General features: G+C 44.7%; 1 protein-coding gene and 1 long non-coding RNA gene across 2 annotated transcripts in view; one reads left to right on the forward strand and one right to left on the reverse strand.

Annotated features, from left to right (window-relative positions):
• Positions 1-14742, forward strand: part of NTRK3 (neurotrophic receptor tyrosine kinase 3) — a 221475-nt gene extending 206733 nt beyond the window's left edge. The window contains exon 18 of the mRNA XM_051628321.1: positions 494-14742. Within this exon, the coding sequence (XP_051484281.1) occupies positions 494-679 (186 nt within the window). The 3' untranslated portion in view covers positions 680-14742. The remainder of the gene's footprint in view (positions 1-493) is intronic.
• Positions 1-22681, reverse strand: part of LOC127388616 (uncharacterized) — a 69202-nt gene that overhangs the window by 25327 nt on the left and 21194 nt on the right. The window lies entirely within an intron of this gene.

Consider the following 22681-nt stretch of genomic DNA (forward strand, 5'->3'; position numbering starts at 1 on the left):
TCAAAATGAGGCAAATCTGCCCTTGTAGAGGGAGGTAGGATAAGAATGCTCTAAACTCTCCCTTTTAGAATCCTCCTGGGCTTTGCAGTGGCAAAGACTCTTGATTTTCAGGGGAGAAAAATATAATTTCAGCTGTCCAAAATATTACTTTAGTTTGGGGATTTTAAGGCTCTTTTTTCCTTCTTCAGTTAGCAGGAAAAACTGACATACTAAATTAAAACTTCATTTCCTTTTCTTGTAACCTCCTGTTTGGAGAGTGCGCTGAGGTAGGTAGGTGTCAACTGGGGAAGGTTTTTGGGAACTGCAAAGACAAACTTTCCACTGTAAAATTATCATTAACAACAATGGGGTAAGCCCTGAGGATCTGCAGAGCTCTTGGCTTATCAGTGCGCCCACTCTTTAAACTGTACCACAACAGCCAAGAAGTAGCTGGGATGGCCCATCCTCCAGGAATGGCCCAACTGGTGTTCAGTGTCTCTTTTCTTTCTTTCAGGTCATTGAGTGCATTACCCAAGGCCGAGTGTTGGAAAGGCCTCGAGTCTGCCCCAAGGAGGTTTATGACATCATGTTGGGCTGCTGGCAGAGAGAACCTCAGCAAAGGCTCAACATCAAGGAGATCTACAAGATCCTTCATGCTCTGGGCAAGGCCACACCAATCTACCTGGACATCCTTGGCTAGCAGTGGCCACTTGTCGAAAGTCCCTGCTCCTTCCTTCTGTCTTTCCTTCCCTCTACCCCTTCCAAGACCTTTGCCCCTCAGCTCCCAAGCAAACATCTTCATATAAACTCAAGTGCCTGCTACACATACAACACTGAAAAAAACCCAACAAAACAAAAAGTAAACCAACAAAAAACCCACAAACCAACAACCTGTAAGGCAGTTTGGCTTATATATATATTTATAGATATCTCTCTATATATAACTTCTACACCAATATGGAAAGAAGCTGCTGTTACAGAATATTATAAGACAAAAAAAAAAAAAAAGAAAAAAAAGGAAAAAAAAGGAAGAAAAAAGTACCTAAAAATATAATTAAAAAAAAAAAAAGGAAAAAAAGAAAGAACAAAAGAAAGGAGGGTGCATCTTTCCCCCAAGCAATGAAGCAGTGAATTGTAACCCTGCTGTGAGGGTGGTTTGGGCTGCTGGCTGGGCAGGGCCCTAGAATGCCTATGGCAGCAATGCCATCCCAGGTAGGAGCCCTGGGAGGAAAGCCTTGCCCTGGTTGTATGATATGCACTGAATGTGTGAGATCAGTCCTCCCTTTCCACCCTTGCCTTCCTCCCTCCTTCCCAGCCTGCAGGTGATGGGCATAAAGCCAGGGCAGTGCCCCTGGATGAACTCTCTTTTAGCAACTCCCTCCCTTCCTCATCCCTCTCTGCCTTCCTGCCTTTTTCCTCCCTCCAACATTTCAGGACAATTTTTCTAATTTCCTGATTCTTAAATGTATAGACTCAAGGCTCTTGAACACACAGTCAAAGGATTGTGGCACCTACGGGTAAAACACACACCAGGAACCAGCTGCCCTCCCACAGACACCGAGTCGGCCGGACCCAGACCTCCCTCCTGCCCTGCACCAGGGCTGGGAGAGCAGCAGGATGGAAGTGGCTGAGCAAGGCAGTTGAAAGGGGAGGGGGGGTCATGGAGACCTGGTCTTGAATCATTCCCAACTCATTCCAGTGTGTGACACAGAAGTGCTGTTTGTCCAGAGCACCCAGGAACAACCCCCACCTCTCCCTTTTCTCCCCACCCTTCACGCTTGCTAGCAGCCATGGGTTGTTCCTCCTCCCTCAGCTGTCTGCACCAGGGTCAGACTGGTCCCTGGTGTAAACCTCCAGCGGACAGGATTGGATCCCTGCTCCTTGGATAGAGGAAAGGCTGAAGCGTGCAGACAGTTAGGACTGTGCCTGCATCCTGGCTGGGCATGCTGAGGGGGTCAGCAGACCCCAGCACCTTTCCTCCCCATCCTCTCCCCTTCCCCACCTCTACCCCATGCCTCAGTCCGAGCCTCAGGCACAAGCTAGTAGGGGACAAAGCTTGTGAGATGGCTGGGAACCTACCAACACCTGCCTGCAGCCCCTTTGCCATTCTCCTCACGTCCCCATCCCCTGAAAGGATTGATGCATCTGCCTTTGAGCTGTTGTGAAATGCAGAGGCTGAAGAATAGCTCCACAGGCAGCCCCGGGAGAAAGGGGGGAAGGAGGGGAAGGTGCCTTCAGGAGCAGACGGCTCAGCGGATGGCGGCAGCGGCCAGCCTTGCATCTCAATGAGGATAAAGGCCTGACAGGCAGGGACAGGGGGTGGTGGGGACAGTGAGGGAAGAGGCTGAAGCATCCTTCCTATAGCCCATCACCCTTGAACAGGAAACAATCCTGAACTGGGGAAAGGCAGAATCAGATGCTGAATCCAGTCCATCCAGACTGGGCTGAGAATGCAGAACCTTGCTGGGTAATTTTATTATTTTTTTTTTCCTATGGCTAATTGAGGATGAGGGAGAACCTCAGCCTGGCAGCTGCTCTCAGGAGGCAGGGAGTGGGTGCCACAGGCATTGTCAAGGCAATTCTGAGAAGACAACAACCTCCGGCACAAAAATAGCCTGCCCAGATGTGGTGCTTGCCTAGAAGGGAATGCAGATGGAGGAAGAGGAGACAGAGAAGGGATCTTGGCTCCTTCCCCATGGACAGAGTGGTATTTACAGCTACAATGCAAGAGGATATGGGTGACTGACTGAGATCTTGTTATAGCCAGTTACTGAAAGGGGAAGATTTTGCCTCCTCTGCTAAATCCCCCTTGTCTTTTGCCAATCTCTACCTCCCCTCCCTAACCTGGCCTATGGCTTCAAACAGGGGCAGCGGACACTGCTGCAAGGCTTGTTGTGGCAGCAGTGACCATGGATTCATCCAGTGCAAGCTCAGGGTGGGATGATGGGTGGCAGTAACCGTGTGGGAGTAAGGATGTCATGTTTCTTTGTGTGTTAGAGAGATCTGGGCTAGTGGGACAGACTTGTGTCAACAGAGGCTGGACAGATTGCCACTGCACCGGCACCAGCAGCTCACAGCATGGACACCAAAGATGGCATGGTCAGGGACAAGGGTGTGGACAGGAGTCCACACACAGGAACAGAATACCATACCACCCCTCAATAGCAAGATCTTTCTCCTGTGAAAGAGGACATTTAGATTTCTTCATCTGCCTGTTTACATTCACCTTTGGAAGTGAAAAAGATTCTTTGAAATATTGCCAGCCCTGGCCTGGCTCCCTTTGTATGCAGGCTGCTTTGCCCCAAAGGTTTTGGAGACTCTGTACAAGGGGAGAACAGGCGATGGCTGTTAATGGTCCAGTGAAGAAAACCCTTCCCTATGGCTACTTGTCTCTTACTCCAAATAGATTCTTGCTCTTGTGGCTCCCAGGCACTGCACCAGATTGTACAAGGCCACCATTTTGTCCCTTGTTCTCCCTCACTCTCATTTCTCTTTTGGCCAATGTCACAGGCCCTTACACTATCAAATCACCTACAGATGCTGAGTTCCCATAGTTTATGATATTCTGCACAACAACTATATTATCCTTTTCTTCCTTTTTTCATCCTCCTCCTCCTCCCCAGCAACAGCACCCTGTCCCTTTTGCCACCTCTCTGTATGGTCACGACAGCAAGACAAGCTCAGGAGCCAAGGATGATGCCAGGCCTTGGAGCTGCATGGTTAGGAATAAATGGTCTATAGGAGGCAAGGACAAGGGTCCTCAGAAGATGTGAAGCAGCTGAGACCAAGTCTCGGGCTGTCTGACTGCTTTACTGGTAGGCCCACTACATGCAGTGACTGCCTCAAAAAAGGTCCTTTTATCAAAGTTAATTGTGAATGATTGCTTAGAAGAGCAGGATAAACTGCAGTTCTGCAACATGATGTCTCCCCAGCTGCTGCTGTTTTATGTCCCCTGCCTCTTGGTGCTTGATGGAGATTTGCTGGGGGGGGGGAAGGAGTTTTGTGTTCAAAGATGTGGAAACTGCTGCATCCCTTTTGGGCATCACAGTTTTGGAGGGGAAGAGGGAAAGCAGCTGTGCTGAGTTCCTGGTGAATGCCCTGAGACCTCATTTGGAGAAGCACCTTCCCTGGACCAGAAGCAGACCTGCCCACCAGCATGGGTGATGGTGCTTTTCCCTGTAGGAAGATGGGCTCTGGGGTGCCCCTGATGCACGTGAGGGGAGGAAGAGCAGATTTGGAGGGAAACACTCACTGAGTGCCATGAATCTGAATGCAGAGACTGTTGGGAGGCAAAGAGACATACGTTCATGCTCCTTATCCATTTCCAGGAGAGATACTTGCCATTATCCTGCCTCTACAAAGAGAAGACAGCTATACCTGCTGCCTGGAATCACCAACAGGTCTCACACTACCCTGGGACAAGCCAGGACTAATTCCCATCATGCCCAGGCAGACATTCCTACCACCCACCCTCCTCTATCAGCTGTTTTCTCTAGAGACTTGTGAAATGGAGCTGAGAGGAACATCAGTCTGAGCACTGCTGAGAAGGGGCCATGGGGTCTTCCCTGTCCCAGCTGCATCCTGCTCCCTAACTTCTGTAATTGCTAGCACCAACTCAAGTCACCCAGGGTTGTCATTGAAATTATGTTTTCTTGGAGGTGAAGGTGCTATTTTGGTGCATGGTACAGATGGTGATCATATGCCAGGGCTGCTAACTGTGGGCAGTAAATGTGGCTCCAGCCTTAGGGGCTTACTAGTGACCTGTCTTGTCTTCTCTAGCTGATACTTTTCCTTCCACTCCAGTCTCTCTAGTTGCAAGATGAAATGTCACTGGGGAAAGACACACAATGATCTGCCAGACTGAAAGTCCACCCTGTCTTCCACAAAGCTTGCCCATCTGGCCTTTTTTAATGATGCATGTATTTTGGGGGTGAAAAAGAGTCTGAGCCATCTCATTTTGAGCATGTCCTTTGGTCCCCAGGATGTTGAATTGCAGACAGGTGACTCTGGGAACCAGTGCTGCACAGACAAATGTGAAAAATTGGGAATGCCTTTAGAGAGGCTGCTTGCTTGAGAGAAATCATTAGCTTTGAGCTGTCTGCTTGTCCCCAGGAGTGGGTGGAACAAGGTGAGAAAATGTGTGGGGAAATAAAAAAAAGCCAAGGAAAGGGAAAGGCTGGTTTTAGAAGGCGAGTGAGTATCTCGGGTTGGGTAATCGAGACTGGTTTGGGGAGTGTGGCATAGAATTTTAAGTAGCACAGTGGCTACAAGCTAAACCAAAAGAAAACAGTAACATAGTGGAACTTAGGAAAAGTTAGCTAGAAAACTGGGCGAGTACTGGTTTAAAAAGAAGACAGAACCAATATAAGCAAGGGACCATTTATCCAGGCAGAAAGCAGAAGTCCCAGGGTTTGTGGTCTTTTATTTTTTATTTTTCTAAAAGTAAATGCAACTAAAAGAAGGCCTGAAAAATTCATGGTTTTTTTCAGGGGCAGAGACACGAGTATAATACTACATGAGCTGTTTCCTTTCATATGAAAGGCTCTTATTTCCCAGAACTCAAATGCATGAGTTTCCCTGAGCTCAGGATATGGCTTGAAGAATCCAGACCTGGGTCATTGCAAGCCCATGAAAGCAGAAGTAGTTCTGAACACTTGGATTAGCTGGCATTCATGTGCCATTCTGCATGGGGACAGTATTCTGTTCAGCAACGCTATCTTAAGGAGCTTTTTTTAAACCTTTGTTTTTCCTCCCCATGAGAGTGTCAACATCTTTTGCCCAACTGGGACTCCCAATGGTTAATGAATAGGCAATGCAAGTGGCTGAATTTTTGGTGCATCATATGTCCATTTTTGCTTCCTGATCTGGCCAGGAATCAGCTTGAACCACTACAGCCAGGTATTGTATCTCATGTTTTCATAACAGATGTAGGCGTGTTCTTTGCTTGTAAGGCAAGGGTAAGGATAAGCAAGCTGAATAAATGAGATCCTAGCTACGATAGCATGCTGCAGTGTAGTGGCTCTGATAGCTGGAAGGCTACTGGGCATCAACAGGGCTCCTCTGCTATGAGACTCAGCAGGCATGGGAATGCTTTGGCACAACCCAAAAAGGCTGGTTCTCTGTTCAGATGCAGTGGCTTTCTGACAGATAGTAGCATCATGGAGCCATGGCACAGTAGTGTTGTCTCCAAATGAGTACCAAGAATAGAAGAAGAGAAAATTCCCCTCTCAACACTGCTTTCCAGGAGTGGATAAACTTACTTAATTCTAAGGCCCTCCCTAATCCCTGCCCTAATTTGTCTCTTAAATCAGTACACATTTAATGTTTCTTAAAGCAGCTGCAAAGACCTAAAAAAAAATCTTTCCCTTTGCTGCTCTCCTTGGAAGCAGGGATATTGACTTTCAAGCCTGGAGAAAGCAGATGTTTTCAAGACATCCGTTCTGGCTGGCAGTGTCATAAATGACACAGGCAGAGACATCAGTTGCTGCTCCAAGAGAAATGTAGGAACACTGCACCTCTCCTGTGCTTCTCATTCCCTTCCAGTACACTGAGCCATGAACAGCTCCCTGAGAGAAATGAAGGAGTCCCATTGCTTGCAACTTTGAAGAACTGAACAGAAGAAACAGATAAAAAACCAGAGAGAAAGAAGGACACAATGTCACAGCTTTCTTCAGCGGCCTGAGCTAAGTGGGGTGATAGAGCTTGGTTTCATCTCAATGGCTTGAGTTTCTCACAGACCCAATCAGACAGGTCTTTTTGGACTAAAGGAATGACCACTGGCTCCTCCTCCCTTCTGCCAGTCCCACAATTTCAGCATCTCCCCACAGAAAAAGGAGGCACAACAGATCTAACCATTGCTTCCTCACACTGTCAGGAATCCTCTAAGCAAACTGGTCTCCTGTGCAGCACAAGTGACTGATCCTGCAGCTGAAAACTCAAGCCGTTGTTCTGAGGGGGCGTTTAACTGCTGAACTATTGGTTTCTTAGGACAAGGTCCCAGCAGGGAAGGATTGAAATACCTATAAAGAAAATCATAGCTCTGGGAGGTCCAAATGTCTTCTGGCAAGCTTTCTCTTGCTCTCTGCTGGCTTCCAACCTCCCCAGTCTTTGCTGCTTGATACTTAGATAGCTGAGTTTCATCCACTCCCTTTTCAGAGCACAGAGCTGGTGAAGCTGTTTGATTTTTACATGGTAGGTGAAATAAGATTTCTCCCCCTTGCCCTCTTATTTTTCTCCCTGTGCTGCTCCTGTCCTTGCAATTCTCAGGACTTGACTAGCAGAGTTCTAAATGAAGTGAAAGTCTTAATGTGAGGTGAATCCCAAGACCACAAACAGTTTGGACTTCAAACAGTGAAAAAATTGGCGCCGAATGATTCCGCACACAAAGCAGAAAACTTTTCATTTCCTGCAGGCAGGATGGAATTGACTGTTATATTAAGACTTCAGAAGGAGCACTGCCCCGGAGTAATTTCACTGCTGTCAGGCAGTGTTGACATCTAGATTAACCTCTGCGCAGTGAATTTTACAGCAAGGCTCATTGTAATGCATGTGGGGTATCTCCTGTAAATCCCAGCTGAAGCCCATAGTGCCCCACCCTCTGCACAGGAGAAGGGGTCGGGGAGCAGCTGCTATCATTTCTTGACCCCAGCAGAGCGTGACTCTAACCTCATCCAGGCCAGTTCTGCTGAAACTGATTTTCTACTGATTTCTTTTTTTCAAATTCCCCAAAGAGGCTTACATCACAAGGCTGACAATTTTTGCCAGTGACAAACAGCTCCCTTCACATATCCACCTAGCAACAGTCCTAATTAAAAGGCACTAGTTAACCAGTAGCAATTAGCTGCTCACACTGATTAACTCCAACACACACAATCCCCACACACAATGCACTGATCAGATGTGATCCAGGACTAAATAGCAGACAAACTCCCAGCTGATGTGAGACAACAGCATCCAATCCTACCCACAAGACCACAGGCACACTAGTAACTCTACCAAACCAAATTTTATATGAATTAAAGAAGTTCACACAGCACAAGTCAGACAACATCACAAAAGAAGCCGCTTGACTCCTGAACTCAATGCTCCTGCTGTACAGTTGGAAGTGTAGGCCAGACCTGAAGCCCTTTAGTCCTTCACTGTAAGAGTATGTTGAGCAGCAAGAGTTCCTAGGCAGGAGCACAAGTTCTTAAGTCTTGTGTGGGTAGAGACAATCCTGCCTGGGGTTCTCAAGATGCATCTCTGAAATGCACTTCAAAGAGGAAGGGAAGGGATATTTTTGTTTGTATGTTTTTGCCACACCTTATTCATTCCTACTCAGACATTGCTCTGCAGTCATTTGCAGGAAGTTACAGGCAAGAGACAAGCTCTCAGGTTCCAAAAAGGTTAGTCACTAACCCTAAGGGCAACATCTCAATAGTGCTTTTAGAAATCTCTTTCAGAGCCCACCCCTCCTCTCACCCACAGTTTTTCATGGTAGGCTTACTGTTGTATCTGTTGAAGGCTTTGGATAGACTATGAAGAGAAGACATGCTTATAGTTTCCTCTCATCTTCAGAGTTATGAGCCCCTGACATTTCTGTAATCAAGCCCATCAGGAAGGTTGCTTGAAACTAACTTTTACTACCCCCAGTCCAAATACAGCTGAAAAGACTACCCAAGGTTATAGAGAAGGTCAAGCTGTTGCTTTGGACTGGAGTTTGCTTTGGAAGGAATTTGATGGACCAATTTAACCACCACAGCACATCAAAACCTGGTGGCTTCGTTTAAAAAGTAATCAGTATTGTATTTCGCTTTAGACATCCGTGCATTAGTGTTCTGCAAATATGATTTCCTCTTTGTTTGCATTATTGATGCCATAAAATGTCAGACACATTAAAGAAAAAAAAAAAAGGAAAAAAAAAAAGAGGCCAACCTTTGGGGTTTGGAATGATTCTGGTTGAATTGCAGTTGGGTTACTTTTCTTTTTATTTCCCATGGTAGTGATGCACTGTTACTCATCCTGCTATTGCTTTACAAAGAGTCCTCTGTAAGTGTATTTATTCAGCCACCCATATTTCAGGAAACACATAACTGTGATATTTATTGCTGTATGTGTCAGAGTGTGTGTGTGTGTGCTGGAGGGGAAGGGAGGTGGAGCTTCTTACAAGAGCCCTTCTGTATCTGGTAGTGTGTTGGCTTTGTGCAATCCTGTGTGACTCCCTTCTGCTCAGGTGGCTGGTTTGATTTAACCTCAAGAACTGACTTTGGTGATCAGGATTTGAGGTCTTTGCACTACTCAGAATTTGTCAGCTGTTTTCACCATTCAGCAGCCATTCTGCTGTCTGCAATGGTTCCCAGTTGTCCTCTACGCCACAGAGATTACACAGCACTGGAACTGGAGTCTCAGGCATGCGATGGAGGAGTTTTAGCTCATTCTAGTCCTAGTCCAATGATGAGTTTGCTGATTTAGCTTGGTTTCTACACTGCTCCCCACCTGACACTCAGTGACTACTGTTCCCAAGGCAAATAGTATTAGCTGCTCAGTGCTTCATCTCCCAGACCATTAAGAAGCACTGGCCTTGGCAGCCATAAACTTTCTGCCTCACCTCTCTTTGATTAATGCTAATACATTGTTCAATTTTCCTGTGAACTTTTTGGAAGAATATTCTCCCTCTTACAATCTAAAAAATTCTCTTCCCAGGTCTTATGTCTTCTTAAAAGTGTAAGTGAAAGTACAGGGTGGAATTGTCTCCCTTATGTAGGGATTTTCATCAGTTTTAAGATATATTTTCAGCTTTTCCTTCCACTGAGAGCAAGACTTGTGTGCAGGGGGAGAAGGTTACAGTGGAGCAGTCTAAGGAAAAGACTCAACTAGGACCTAGACTGCAAGGTCATCTGTTCACCTGCTAGGCCCTTGCCAGCTTCATACAGCAGGAAACATCTAGCTTCTCATGAGTCGCTTCCTGCCTAGCTCTCCTGTTCCCACTCCAGTTCTGAGGAATGACCTTCACATGACCTTTGTTTCTCCTTATCGTCACAGATCCATCTCAGAGATAGCCAAACAGCCCAAAGAAGAGATGACAGGGGCTGAATGGGTGCATAACTGTCTTCCTCCCTCTTTTTCATCAGGGGCAAAGATAGTAAAAGTGACAGAAGAGAAAAATTCTCCTCAACAGGAGCAATCCAGTTTCTTTTTAAACTCAGATATTTAAAATACCAGGCAGCAGTACCTATAAATTTGCCTTGAAATGTTGAATGAGCACAAGGATTATATTTGATTTTGTTTTTATGCCTGTGATTTCTCTCACCAAGAATTCAGCTGTTACTGAGCTCCCAGCAGGTTGTTCCGATTGCTGGAGAGATGGTTGGGATTGATTCTGGCTTTGATCTGTTTGGGTCCAGCTTCATTCTTCAGTAGCTGGATTGAGACAATAGAAGTAATCAACAAGGGACTGAGTTATTGTTCCTGTGTAACTAAGCCTTCTTGTGCAACACCAGACTAAACCCTGAAGGGGTTGAACACCCACAACTTGGTACTAGTCAGTAAAGGCTGTGAATACTGAGAGGCACTTAAGATCACTGTGATGTTAGGAACAGAGTAGCAGGAGAGAGGAAGAGAAGTACTACAAGAGAAAAACAAACGTTATTCCAGACAAGATGTTGGCTCATTTATAATACAAGAAAATCCACTGATGTCTATGAGAAAATATTCAGAATATTCACCCTGGCAACTGAGAACATTGACCTTCAGGACAGGAGCAGCTCTCTAGCCTACAAACCTCCTCTCACTTCTAATTTCCTTTTTCTCTCCTTCTTCTGATAATACAGAACAAATACTGGCTTACGGCTTTCTTAAAAACTGAATTTAAGGTAAGGAGCAGATCTGAGGGAGGAAGAGAGAGATGAGATCCTGCTGGATGATGCAACAGCTTTGTAGCCCAGCGGCTTTACAGTAGCAAGTGCTGCTGTATTTTATATATATAGCTCATATTTGGTATGAGTAGTGTGCATATGAGGATTTATTAGTTCAGAAGAATACTAGTAAGAGTAATAATAAAAAAGCTCCCAGGAAGCCGGAGGTTTCAGCAGTGACACAGGTCGGGAGCCGCCTCCCTGCGATCAGCACCGCGGACAGCGCCTCCAGCCGCGCCTGCCTGTGTCCTGCGGGAACTCCTGGAGGAGCAGGGGACCCTCCACTCCTGGAGGAGCAGGGGACCTCATGTCCACACCAGCCAGGGACAGCTGTCTATTCTTTTCTCCCATCATTTTTTTCTAGTGTGAAATTGTTAGGGGGTATCTGTTTTCAAGTGATGGAGGCAGGACGGTATAAACCACAAAGCAATCTATCCAATGCAAGAGGAAGCCACTTTTCCTCCAGAATTAAATTCTCTGCCCCACTTCTTCTTGCCCTGGTGTTTCACCTATCAAGGCTCCATCCCTAATTTGGACTGTGAAATGTTCCTGTTTTCTCATTTGGGACAGCTGAAAAATGGACAGCTACACTGCCAGCTCCTTAGAAACAGAGTATTTATTTTACTGGCAGCATCATGTGATTTGGCTTGGCCATCCACTAAATGTACTGTTGGCAAAGGGTAAATAGAAAAATCTCTTGGAAAATTCTAAGAGGCATATGAATGACACTGTGGGACCTGAAAGTTATTGTGATATCAAGCCATAAAAAAAGCCACATTGCTGTGTAATGGAGAGTTGTCAGAAAAAAGAGTCAGTCAAAGATGAGGAGCTGTGCAGGAAGCAGACATCGACAGGGAACGTGCCAAATGGAGAGAAAAAGTCATCTCTCATACAAAAAAGGCAGGTACTTCAGTATCCAGCTTGCTCAGCCTGCATACTTAGGATTTCATCCCACTTTTTTTTCCAAGGTCATGCTAAGGAAGAGATATACCCTCAATTTAGGGCTGAACATCTCCCAAATCTCATCATCACGGTGAGAAGCTCTTGGGAAGGATCCTGCAGGCTCATTCCATCCCTGAAAAACTTGGTGTGAGGAAGAAAAGCAGGCCAGAAAGTTGGGTTATTTCCCCACCCCAACACACGGTGTTTCCAAGAAGCACTTGCTCTGTCCCCCATCTGCCACATACTTTCCAGCTGTGATTGGAAGTCACTATTACAGAACATCTGGACTGACACTCAGACACAGTGAGGACTGAGAATACCTGACACACCAGCCTTCAAAACTTGTAACAATACTGAAAACAAACAAAAAAAATTGAGGCCAGATTTCTGATGTTTAGGGCCATCTGGATATCACAAAGGACAATCTCGCAGGTGGTGGTAAAGATGATTTAATAAAGAGCTCATAGAGCAAATGGTGCTAAGGGAAGGGTGCAAGGAAGCCCACTGGGACTGAGGGAGAGGAAGGAAATTGGCAAGGACTTATTTTCAGTGAGGGGTCAGCAATTGTGCAGGTAGCAAAGTCAGATGTGAGCTGTGGTGAGGCAGAATAAAGGCCTGGTAAGGGAAGAATGATGGATGTGAGGAAGCAGTCACTACAAAATGATGTGTGCTCATCTAGATGAGTCCTGAGGGTTTCTTCAGACCTTCAGCCTTGCTGGGCTTCTGCCAGGCCCACCTTTTCTGGCTTTTCTTCTTCAAACCCTTACAAATACCATAGCTGTCACTGCATTTATTCTGCTCTCTGATGGCTCTGTTTTCAGTACAAGCAGGATAGATTGGTTTCGTTTCCCTCACTCCCCCTGCTCAGCCCCCACATCCAGCCAACTCCCTGTGTGAAGGAGAATTGCCTTTTTTTGGCCTTTCCACCACACAACCCCCCCAAGAAGTGTCCTTTAAATTTTCAGCTAAGTTGGGAGGCAATTTCTTGCATGAGAGCTTCGTATAGATAGGCTTAAAGCAGAACAAAAATAAATAATTAAATACACTTAATACTTTCCCCTCCCTCCCCCTCCTTGTCTAACAAAGTGCTATTTTACATAAGTTATTTCAATAGAAACAAAGGAATTTTGTGCAGGCAGATGACATTGATTTAGCTTTCAGTGAATATTACAGCTCCCTCTGCCTCTGCTGGGCCTGGCAAGGTTTTCTCAGGTACAAGTTAAGGATGCACAAGTTTGGGTGAAGGCCATCTTGGGGCCTTCATGCTGTGTTTGGGATGGTGTTTAGAGGCCACATTGTGCACTTGCCTCTGGTGATTTCTGCAAAACATCTGTGTTGAAGCGTTGTCCATCAGTGGCTTGTGTGGCAGCGTGATTGTCTCTAGGTAGAGAAACCACTGTGGTTTCCCATTCCTGCCACAAAGAGAAACCCCCAGCCTCCAGAAAACTGCAAAGGTAGATTTAACTTCCAGGAAACTATTCCTAATCCCAGCTGAACTGCCCTTCGATGATGCAGCCAGGCTCAGCCCTCTGGAGGTGCTGGTTCACAGCTCACTCTGGCAGGAGAGCTGGTACTGAGAGAAGGATGGGGCTACATCTCAAAGGAAAGACATTTTGATGGCATTTTTGTTGTTACTATTATTTAAAACAGCTTATTTTAATCTCAGTTAATGTCACTGGAAGTCTGCATGAGCAGAAAACAAATCCTCTGATGATATTTGCAGAATTGATTTTTTTTTTTTGCAGACTTTTTTTTACCCCATGCATCAATCCACATGTTTGCTTAGTTTAGGGCATATTTTGCATCTTTCGAATCCTATTTGCCATTTTGCAACTGAATAACCGGTTCTCAACCTTTTCCATCCTGCAGTCTCCCCTTCTCCAAATCAAAACTCACCATTTTCCCCTGCTGGGAACAAACCAAGCTGCCCTTCAAGGGAGAGCAAGGTTTTTGTGATCTCTGCCTGCCCATCCCACCTCCACTGGCTCCAACTCAGAGGATGAGGAATCCTCATCCGGTTAATGGCCAAGGTAGGATCCCTGCTTCTCCCCTACCTGCCACACCATGTGCATCAAGCACACTGCTACCCTGGAAGGGGATGACTGATACAGTGTCAGTCAGACTTAAAGGAAACGTTTTAAATTACGGATTTGCAGTGAAGTCAAAGGACCTTTTAAGGTGCTGAGGTATTTACCCTCCCCAGACCTTCCCTTCCTTTCTGCCCTGCTTTGTCCCTTCCTCTCTTCCCAGCCTTGAAATGAAACAGAAAATTATTTTTTTAAAACTGTGTCAATAATTTATGTTTAGTATAAAAGATGATTTAATGGCATCACCAAAGTTCATTTTTTTTCATCTCCGTGTTACTGCCCCAGCCCCAGAGGCTGTACAGCCCCTCTTCCCCCTAACTCCACTGCCCTCCCTTTCATTCACCTCACACATCCCTTCATCACCATCCCCACCACAGTGTAACCAGACACCAGAAACCTGCTTCAGGTTCAGTCAACGACCAACGGAGAAGAGAGATTTCAAACTGAAACCTCCACTCCAGACCGCCACAAACTGGAACCATTTCCACCTTGAAAATAGTCAGTTGCTACAAATGAAAGGCAGACTCATTTCTTGAATTAAGTACATTTTTTTAAAAAAACCTTTTATACCTATTTACATGTGTGTGTGCATGCACCACATGTACACAGTGGTATCTGTGTGCACAGATGCACACCAATCTCTCTCTCAAATATAAATATATTGTATGTTAGAGCTGTAAATATTCCTTGGTCATGTGTCTGTGTCTTCTTCAAAGTATCATATCCTCAGTGTTATGTTAACAACTCCATTTATTGATTGATGAAACTGTGTGTAGATCTGTACCCTCCTAACATAGTTTATGTAGCTCTCTCTTCTCAAATAAAGTACAAAACTACCACTAGCAGGTCCTCCTCTCCTTTTTGTCCCACCCTGAACATTCAGCTTTAACTCATAAAACTATGCTGAAAATAAATGCAGTTTTCAGCTATCCCAACACTGCAGGAACCTCATTACACCAAACGACCCTTCCCCAATGTAGAAAGCTCTCCTTGGCTTGAAAAGAACCAATCACTTCCCTGTAGTGTTGATAGTTTGTTGTTGCTGGGATTGTTCAGCACCTCAACTCAAGTCCCCCCAGTAAATCTTGCAGCTGGGACTAAGGATTCAGTATTATGCCAAAATCCACTGCTGTCACTCTCTTCCCCTTGACTCTTGACACTGGCTCCATGCCAAAATCAAAGGGGCTAGAGGATTTTTACCATTGCAAGTTGAAAAAAAAAAAAAAAGCCTTTGCACAGATACACTTACTGGGCAAAAGCCATAAAGGTGATTTGTGAAGTAACATCTAATTTACTGCAACTGGCACCAGACTCTAGCTGCCAGGAACTTGACTGACAATTTCTATTTATTTATATCCTGCTATACCACACCTACCTTCATGTTGTAAATTCTTCTGATTGGAATTTCACAGTGTCTGCTTGGATATTTATCAATCATAAAATAATTTGCACAACCTGTTAAAAGTCAAGGCAGGGAGAACGGATGCCACAGAAATCACTCAGCTGGATCTGGGTACCAGTGCCCAGGTAACAGAAGATGCTCAGATGCTATTTTTACAGCCTTATGTATTACTGAGAGCCAACCTTTTGAACTGCTTTTCTGCCATTTCCCAAAAGCCTCTTCTGAAATGTTTCCAAGAGTCTGGTGTTGAGCTCCTACCAGTAACTCCATATGGACCCTGAAACATGCCTCATTTGCAGCTCCTCACCATTGAGAAATCCCACCTTTACAGTGAAATAGGGTGTTTTCACAAGTGTTCACTAAGACAACCCACCAGGGAAATATTTGGCTCTTTTTCCATCAGTAAGACGATTTTTTTTTTTTTTTAATTATTTTTTGGCAGCCAAAAAGTGAAGCATTAAATTTCTGCCCACAGGGGAAAAATTATGAAGCCTGGTCCCAGCTGGGAGTTCCCGTATTGCCCAGTGAACAGTCCCTAATTTCATTCATAGTTTCAACTATGCAGCTTCCCAATATCTCATATATTCCAATTTGTCTCCTGAGCTTGGGATTTTTTTATTATTAATATTATTTTTTTGTTTGGTTTTGTCAGGCAGCCGGATGGATATGGTTCTGTTTTATTATTCATTTAAGACTTTTATGTGATAGAGATCTTTGGAAATAATAAGAAAAAAAATACCCTACAGCTTATAATTTAACCAAGTCCCCTAGGAGTTCCATTGTTCTGCCCCCTTCTAGAACCTGTTGCAATTTCTCTTTGCCTGTCTGAAACAAGGTGATTACACAAGCATGCATTGGCTGGTGGAGCAGCTAATGGCTTGGGAATAAAATCACAGGGAAATAAACACCAGCTGAAGCTGCCTACAACTGGGCTGTCAGTCTACAGGCAGGTGCCCCAGACCTGACAGCACCCCTTGCAGGCAGGCAGGCAAAGGAAGGACTGGATCTGCTCGGGGCTCCCTGTACTTCATTCCTGCCACAGCCACTCCATCGGCTCAGGCGCACACAGTAACCTTTTCAAGCTCTATAAAACCCTTCACAAATTACCCTTTAGAAAGCAGGAAAGGCAAATAGACCCCTGCATCCCCTTCAGGTGGAGGGGAGGGAGAGGTCTTGGCCTTCCCCCATGTTGCAGAGAGAGACAGAGGAAAGGTTAACGGCACGATGTCATCACAAGGTAAAAGTGCAGGGTGGGAGTAGGGGAAATTTCCTGTTGAATTGTGGCCTCTGCCATTCCCAGAGAAAAGCAGCAGGTATTCAGGACCTTCTCATTAGCCAGCATGATTTCCATTAGCCTGTCTACTCACATTTTGTGGCCATAATAAACACCTACATAATTAACACCAAGAAAAGGAGCCCTCTCCAGGCTAGCAAAAGTGGCCAGAACAAGCTGGAAATAGCACAAGTGGGCTGGTTCCTGCCTGAAAATTTCTGCCTGCTAAGGAATTGCTCCTTCCTTCCTCCTGAGACAAATTCCCTTGTAAATAATTAAGCTGTAGTGTTTCTGTCCTCCTGGCTCAGTCTAGGTGGACATTATCTCTACTTTGGAGCTGGAAGAAATAAAGTGGTAGAAATTGTCCCTGCAAGTCCCCCAAGGAAAATTTAGGGCACCCCAGCATTCCCTAGCCCTCTGCCATAGCTCTGAGATGCCTTTTCTTGTGAAAAAACTCATGGAGTCCCAGCTACTAGATAAGTCCCAGGAGCCCATATCAAGTCCCTGGGGAAAGAAGATGGAGCTTATAACTTGGGCTTGTTTATAACATGAAGCCTTCTAGCCATTCAGGTCCACTAAGTACTGATGGATGATGAGAAAAATAGACAAAGAGAGAAAGTATGACCTTCCCAATGCCTCTGTCCCTGGCCTTCTACATTTCTGAAGATGGTGCTCACAGGGAGAGTTTACAGGTAGCTGTGGCTCCTCCACAGCCTTTGCTCTCCTCCCCCAGTTGCCAAGGGTGCCATGGCTACAGGAGATTGAGGACGTGCCATTTTGACAGGGCTGCCTCTTGCCCCCCTCTCATTTCAGACTCCTGCTGCTAAGCATCTCTGTGCCCTTTATCATAGCTTTGAAATAGAGAGAGACACTTTGGAATTCAATTAGTCAAACAGTTGCCACAGCAACAAAAACATATAAACTTAAATGATTTATACTCGTAGACACCACCTCAAATAGGAATAAATTTAATACAGCAGCTCGGAATGAAATGCATTGTACAATAAGAAAATTGTATTTTTTCTCTCCCTGATGATAGGCCTCAAGGTCTTAATGCAATATAGATGAAAAAAGATATTTGGGCAGAAGGAAGCAGAATACATTGTGCTGTATGTACAGTGCCTGCTTGGAGAGTACAACACATAATGAGCATGTACATCTAATCACAGAGCTGCAATTCTGTTTGCAGACAGCCACAGATCAAAGATTGCAACTAGCAAATTGATTGCTTGGTTTCACTTTCTTTCTTGGACTCTCGTCCATCTCATTAAACCTTTCCTGTCGACCCCCACCCAGGAGAAAAACAAATCTATCCTTATCTCCATCTCCACTACAGAGCCACATCCCAGCCTAGTAAAGTGAGATTTCTGTTGGGTTATTTTCTAGCACAAATGCTTCGATTCAAACATAGTTCTAGGACTCACAGTTCAAATTCAATCAAAAAACTGCTCAGGAATCTTTTCCCTCTGCAGGAAAACTGAAAAAGCTTGCAAGGAGATCTAGAACATCCATTCAAAGTGACAGCCACCTGCAGTAATCTTCCCCATGAAAGGCTGACCATACAGTGAATGCTACTCTCCCTACAGGTCTCTGATATCCCCTAGACAGAACTACAGGGACAGGTGACATTGCACAGAAGATGCATGTACAGACCACTGGAATTAGCACATCTTCAACCCACTATATGCAAGCAAAGCACATCTTTTCAATGAGAAAATGTTTCCTGGGTGAAAAAGTGGGGACATACAGGAGTCTTATGGCTAACTTTGTGTAAATGGTCATTGTCCAGAAGTTGTGCAGAAATCACCTCCTTTCTCTGTGAAGGCACAGCAGCTGGCTTAACCCATCTGCCTCTCTGTTGAAGTGCCAAAGTCAGCTGCTGTCAGACTTTGGCAGTGGCTGGACCAGAAACAGCCAAGCAGTACCCGGATTGCAGAATCAAGCAGAGATCCAACCACTGAACTTTCATTTACCCCTAAGTGGAAGTTAGTTACCCTCTTTCCTAGGTGGCACTTTGGAAGTCCACACCCACTGTGCATGATCAACATGGGCACCCACCACCATCAATGGGAGCTGAGGTTGCTAACACCACTGGAGGGTTAATACAATGTTACAAGCAATTGTATGAGATCTTTCATCTGTCCTCTCAGACAGACAGCATTTATAGTGGGAATAAGATCTTTGTTTCCTGTCCAGATCATGCTCATAACACCTTCCCCTGCACTTCACAAGAACTTAAACAAGATGAATCCCACATACACTTGGATCCTTTGTGCAAAGGAAACTTCTCTGGCTTAGAAGATAAACATTACAGGTCTAAGTACAAGAGGGAAAAGGCAGGAAAGTACCTTTGAGAGAAATAACACTTTTTTTTAAAGTATAGACAACAAAAACACAGGCCATAACTCTAACAGAAGTTCCAGGCTCCTCAATGTAAAAAAATGTTGGGGTGAGTTTTATGGTTTGTTTTTAGGTAAGGGGTCAAGAATGCTGTTCATTATTCAAACTGACAGGTGGAGTAGAGAGTTCAGGATGCTTTGGGTGCAAATTGAGATCCACACCTGCATTTCTCTTTGGCAGCTGAGGAAAAGAAAGCATGCAGATGCAGAACAACAACTAAACAAAGCTAATCATGAAATCATATTTATGTAGGCAGGAAGGAAGCTCAATTGCCAGGAGAGTACTAAAGTCTACAAGTGTAAATACATACCAAATAAGTCAGCTTGATGAGATGCCAAGTTTGTTCAGCAGAGTATGGCACTTTACTGCTGAAGTGCTCCTGCAGGAGGGTAACCAGGAAAATGTCAAAAAGGTCAATGGGTGAAACGTGTAGCTCCATGAGGAAACTATGCAAACAAGCTTGTGTCAGTAGGATTTAACACTGTCTTGCAAAGTGCCTGCTGGTCCTGTCACATTAAAGCACAAGTCCTGTGCTCCACAGCTCTGTTGTCTTCCTGATCTAGCACTCACTGCTCTTTTCACATGGCAAAGCAGAAAGCACCACAACTTAGAGATGATGGGAGATGCTGTACTGGGTTTACCCACTTGAAGGTTCTGGATTTCAAGCACGAACTCAGAGAAATAAACTTTATTCAGCTAACAATACTGACATCATGAGGGATATGGCAGGGCAAGTGTGTGGAGATTTGTAGGACTTATACGTCAAATATTTTACTATGAAGGATCTAAGGCAATAAGGGAATTTAGTAGCTTTACAATATATCTGGACCTCACTCTCAAGCCAGACTACTCAGACTCTGAATCAAGGGAGAAAGAAAACTTACAAAACAAGAACAAATAGTACAAAGCAACTCTGGAGGTGTTTTGAGTGGAAATGAGAGTCACCATGATAGTTAGACCCCAGATCAATCCTCTGCAGTGGTTGCAAAAGGCAAGTTCCTAAACAGCTGAAAGATACAGCTAAGCCAAAATTATTCAGCCTGTGACAGCAAAAGTCTTGACTCAGATGGGAACTCCCCTTCATCTCCCTGGTCCTATGAAGGTAACATCTGTTCAACTCTTTCCCTGCTCCATCCCTTTTCAGTATGATGGCATGGAGAACAGCAGGCTGGCGTGTCCATCCCAGCTCTGCTCCTTCTGGATTAAGGGATGGAGCAGTTCAGCAGCCGGCTCCCCAAGCTACAAACCACATTTATCATCATCTTTACACGCCTTTACACAGCTGGCTCTCCTGATGATAATGTGTTCTACAGTTTCCCTTGCTGGCGTGGCTTATGTTAATATGCCATTAACATTGCTAATCAGAGACAGACTTCTGGCAGCATCTCCAGGGGATGAGCAAATGTTGTCCTATGCCTTTTAGTTTAGGAGATCAGACTTTCAGATGAAACCCATTCCCAACATCTCTGATTTCAGCAATTAAATGAAGCTGCAACATCTGGGAGCTGTTCAATGCTGGATGCATGTGGTTCCTACTGCTCCAAAATAAGTCCTTTTACAAACCTTTTTATGCCAATCCTCAGATATATGACATTTAGAAGTTTAATTCACTTGAGAAATCAAAGGCTGCTAGAAAGATGAGATGGAATCAAATGAGAGATAAAAGGTGCAGAAGGTCCCTAAGGTCTAAAAGTGCAGATGGCTTCCTCCCAAGAGATGAAAACCTCAGTGTGGCAAACCTTAGTCAAAAGAGATGAAAACCGAGTCACGTGTTGCGCATCATCCATCCGAGCCTCAAGCAGGTTTGCAGGGTTTCTTCTAATTGCAGTGTGGCTACTGTATCTCTCATTCCCCTGAAGTTCTGTCTTCTGAAGAAGCCTCTGGAAGGAGACCAGCTGCCAGTTTTTGAGCTGACTGCACTGCCTTTTGGCACTGCTTCTTTACCTTCCCCTTTTCCAGCATGTTCCCTGCTTAGCTTATCCCAGGCAAATCTAGATTTCAGTTTGATCCATTCCTTCTTACATTTCAAGCTTCCAAAGGAGTCTATTTTTATTTGAATTAAGTAGAATCAGGAACTGTGATATATTTGATCCCAAGAAATTATCTGGAGGTTCTAGCTGCACAGGTTATAGGAAGGCAGCTGCTCATTAATGTAATTTTCAAGTTACCTCAGATTTTAGGTGGACTGCCATTCTTCACAGGAGTCAGACAGATCGAGAATTAATGTTTGCTAAACAGAGAAGGCAAAAGCAAAAGCCTACACAATGGAAATAACTCAATTTCTAAAGAAAATATCATAAATGGATCAGAATGAAACACAAACATTGAAAGGAGATATAATGCCTGTAAATCTGCCCAACTCCCTCAGCAACACACAACAGATGAGCAGGAGGATGAAGCAGTTAAACTGGTGAAATAGCAAGTCTGATTGGCAAATTTATGCTCTCATTCAAACAGATGCACAAACCCATTAACCAGACAAAATCAGGACATGCTTCCTCTCTGCTTTTCCCTTTCTTCTCCCCTTGCATTCTCCCTACACCTTATGACCCCTTGTCATAGATAGAAGGCACTTCCATTGCAGGAAGCAATGTTTACTGGTGATTCTCAGTGTTACAGATACAAGGAAGAGCAGTTCAGTTTTAACAAGCAGCTACAGACCAGTTACATCTCACAGCAAAGCCAACACTTGCCTTTCCTAAAAAAGCCAAGTCAATTTACAGAAAAAGGAGGAGAACAATCTTCATCAGTATCTAAATGATTAAGTGGTATGAGACTTTTATCCATTTGGAAATGCTTCTCGTAAGCCCTAGAGGTCTCACCAGAACTTATTTAGATGCTCAGCTCAGACATGCAGTAGCTGCAGGGTTTATTTCAAACACTTCAGGAGTGTGGTTTTTATGCCCACTCATTTTAAAGGTCTAAATTCCAATTCCAGCTAAGGACGTACCATGTTCACTGAAGACGGGGAAACTACGTGCATATACGCAAGGTCCATGGCACATGGATATGACCTTCAGTTACTGGTTGGAAGTGATTTCTAATACATCAGCTCATTGCTATAGTAATGTGCTTTGGAGCTGTTAATTAACTTGCTGCTCTCTGAGGAAATGCTCGTTCCCTCCATCATTCATATCTACGTAGAAGAACTGCAGACCTGCAAAGCCTGTGTGTGAAAGCATGAGATTTCTGTGGGTTGTAGCTGAGCAGACCGTGGGCTGGTGCTATGAAAACTTCCTCATACAGAGCCTCAGTGCCGCTCCATCACATCCCATGGCACTAGAGCAATGCTGCCAAAGCAACACTCTTGCTCTGCTGGACTTAATTAACTGCCTGCCCCCAAAACCACTGTCACCAGGACAACCCAAATCTCAATTCCATCATCTTTGTCTCTCCAGCCCCACATTCTACCTTAGTGGAAAATGCCATTTAATGAAAATTGAATAAAAGTGTAGTGAAGAAATTTGCCTGTTCCTCTTTGACATGAATTGTCATCTATTTATTCTTTACTCAAATGTTTTCACCAGCCTGTTTGTGAATTTTCACTTTCTTGGACTGCAAGTGGTTTAATGCACGTCCTCCATATTCAGTGCCAGAGCATGAGTGAACAGCTAGTTCACACATGCTGCAAATGTGCCCTGGCTGGATGAGAGTTAACAGCTCTGAGCAAGGACTGAGACCCAAAAAACTAGAGATGGTGTGTACT

Source organism: Apus apus, chromosome 10 (assembly GCF_020740795.1).
Source record: "Apus apus isolate bApuApu2 chromosome 10, bApuApu2.pri.cur, whole genome shotgun sequence".
In the NCBI taxonomy this organism is placed as follows: domain Eukaryota; kingdom Metazoa; phylum Chordata; class Aves; order Apodiformes; family Apodidae; genus Apus; species Apus apus.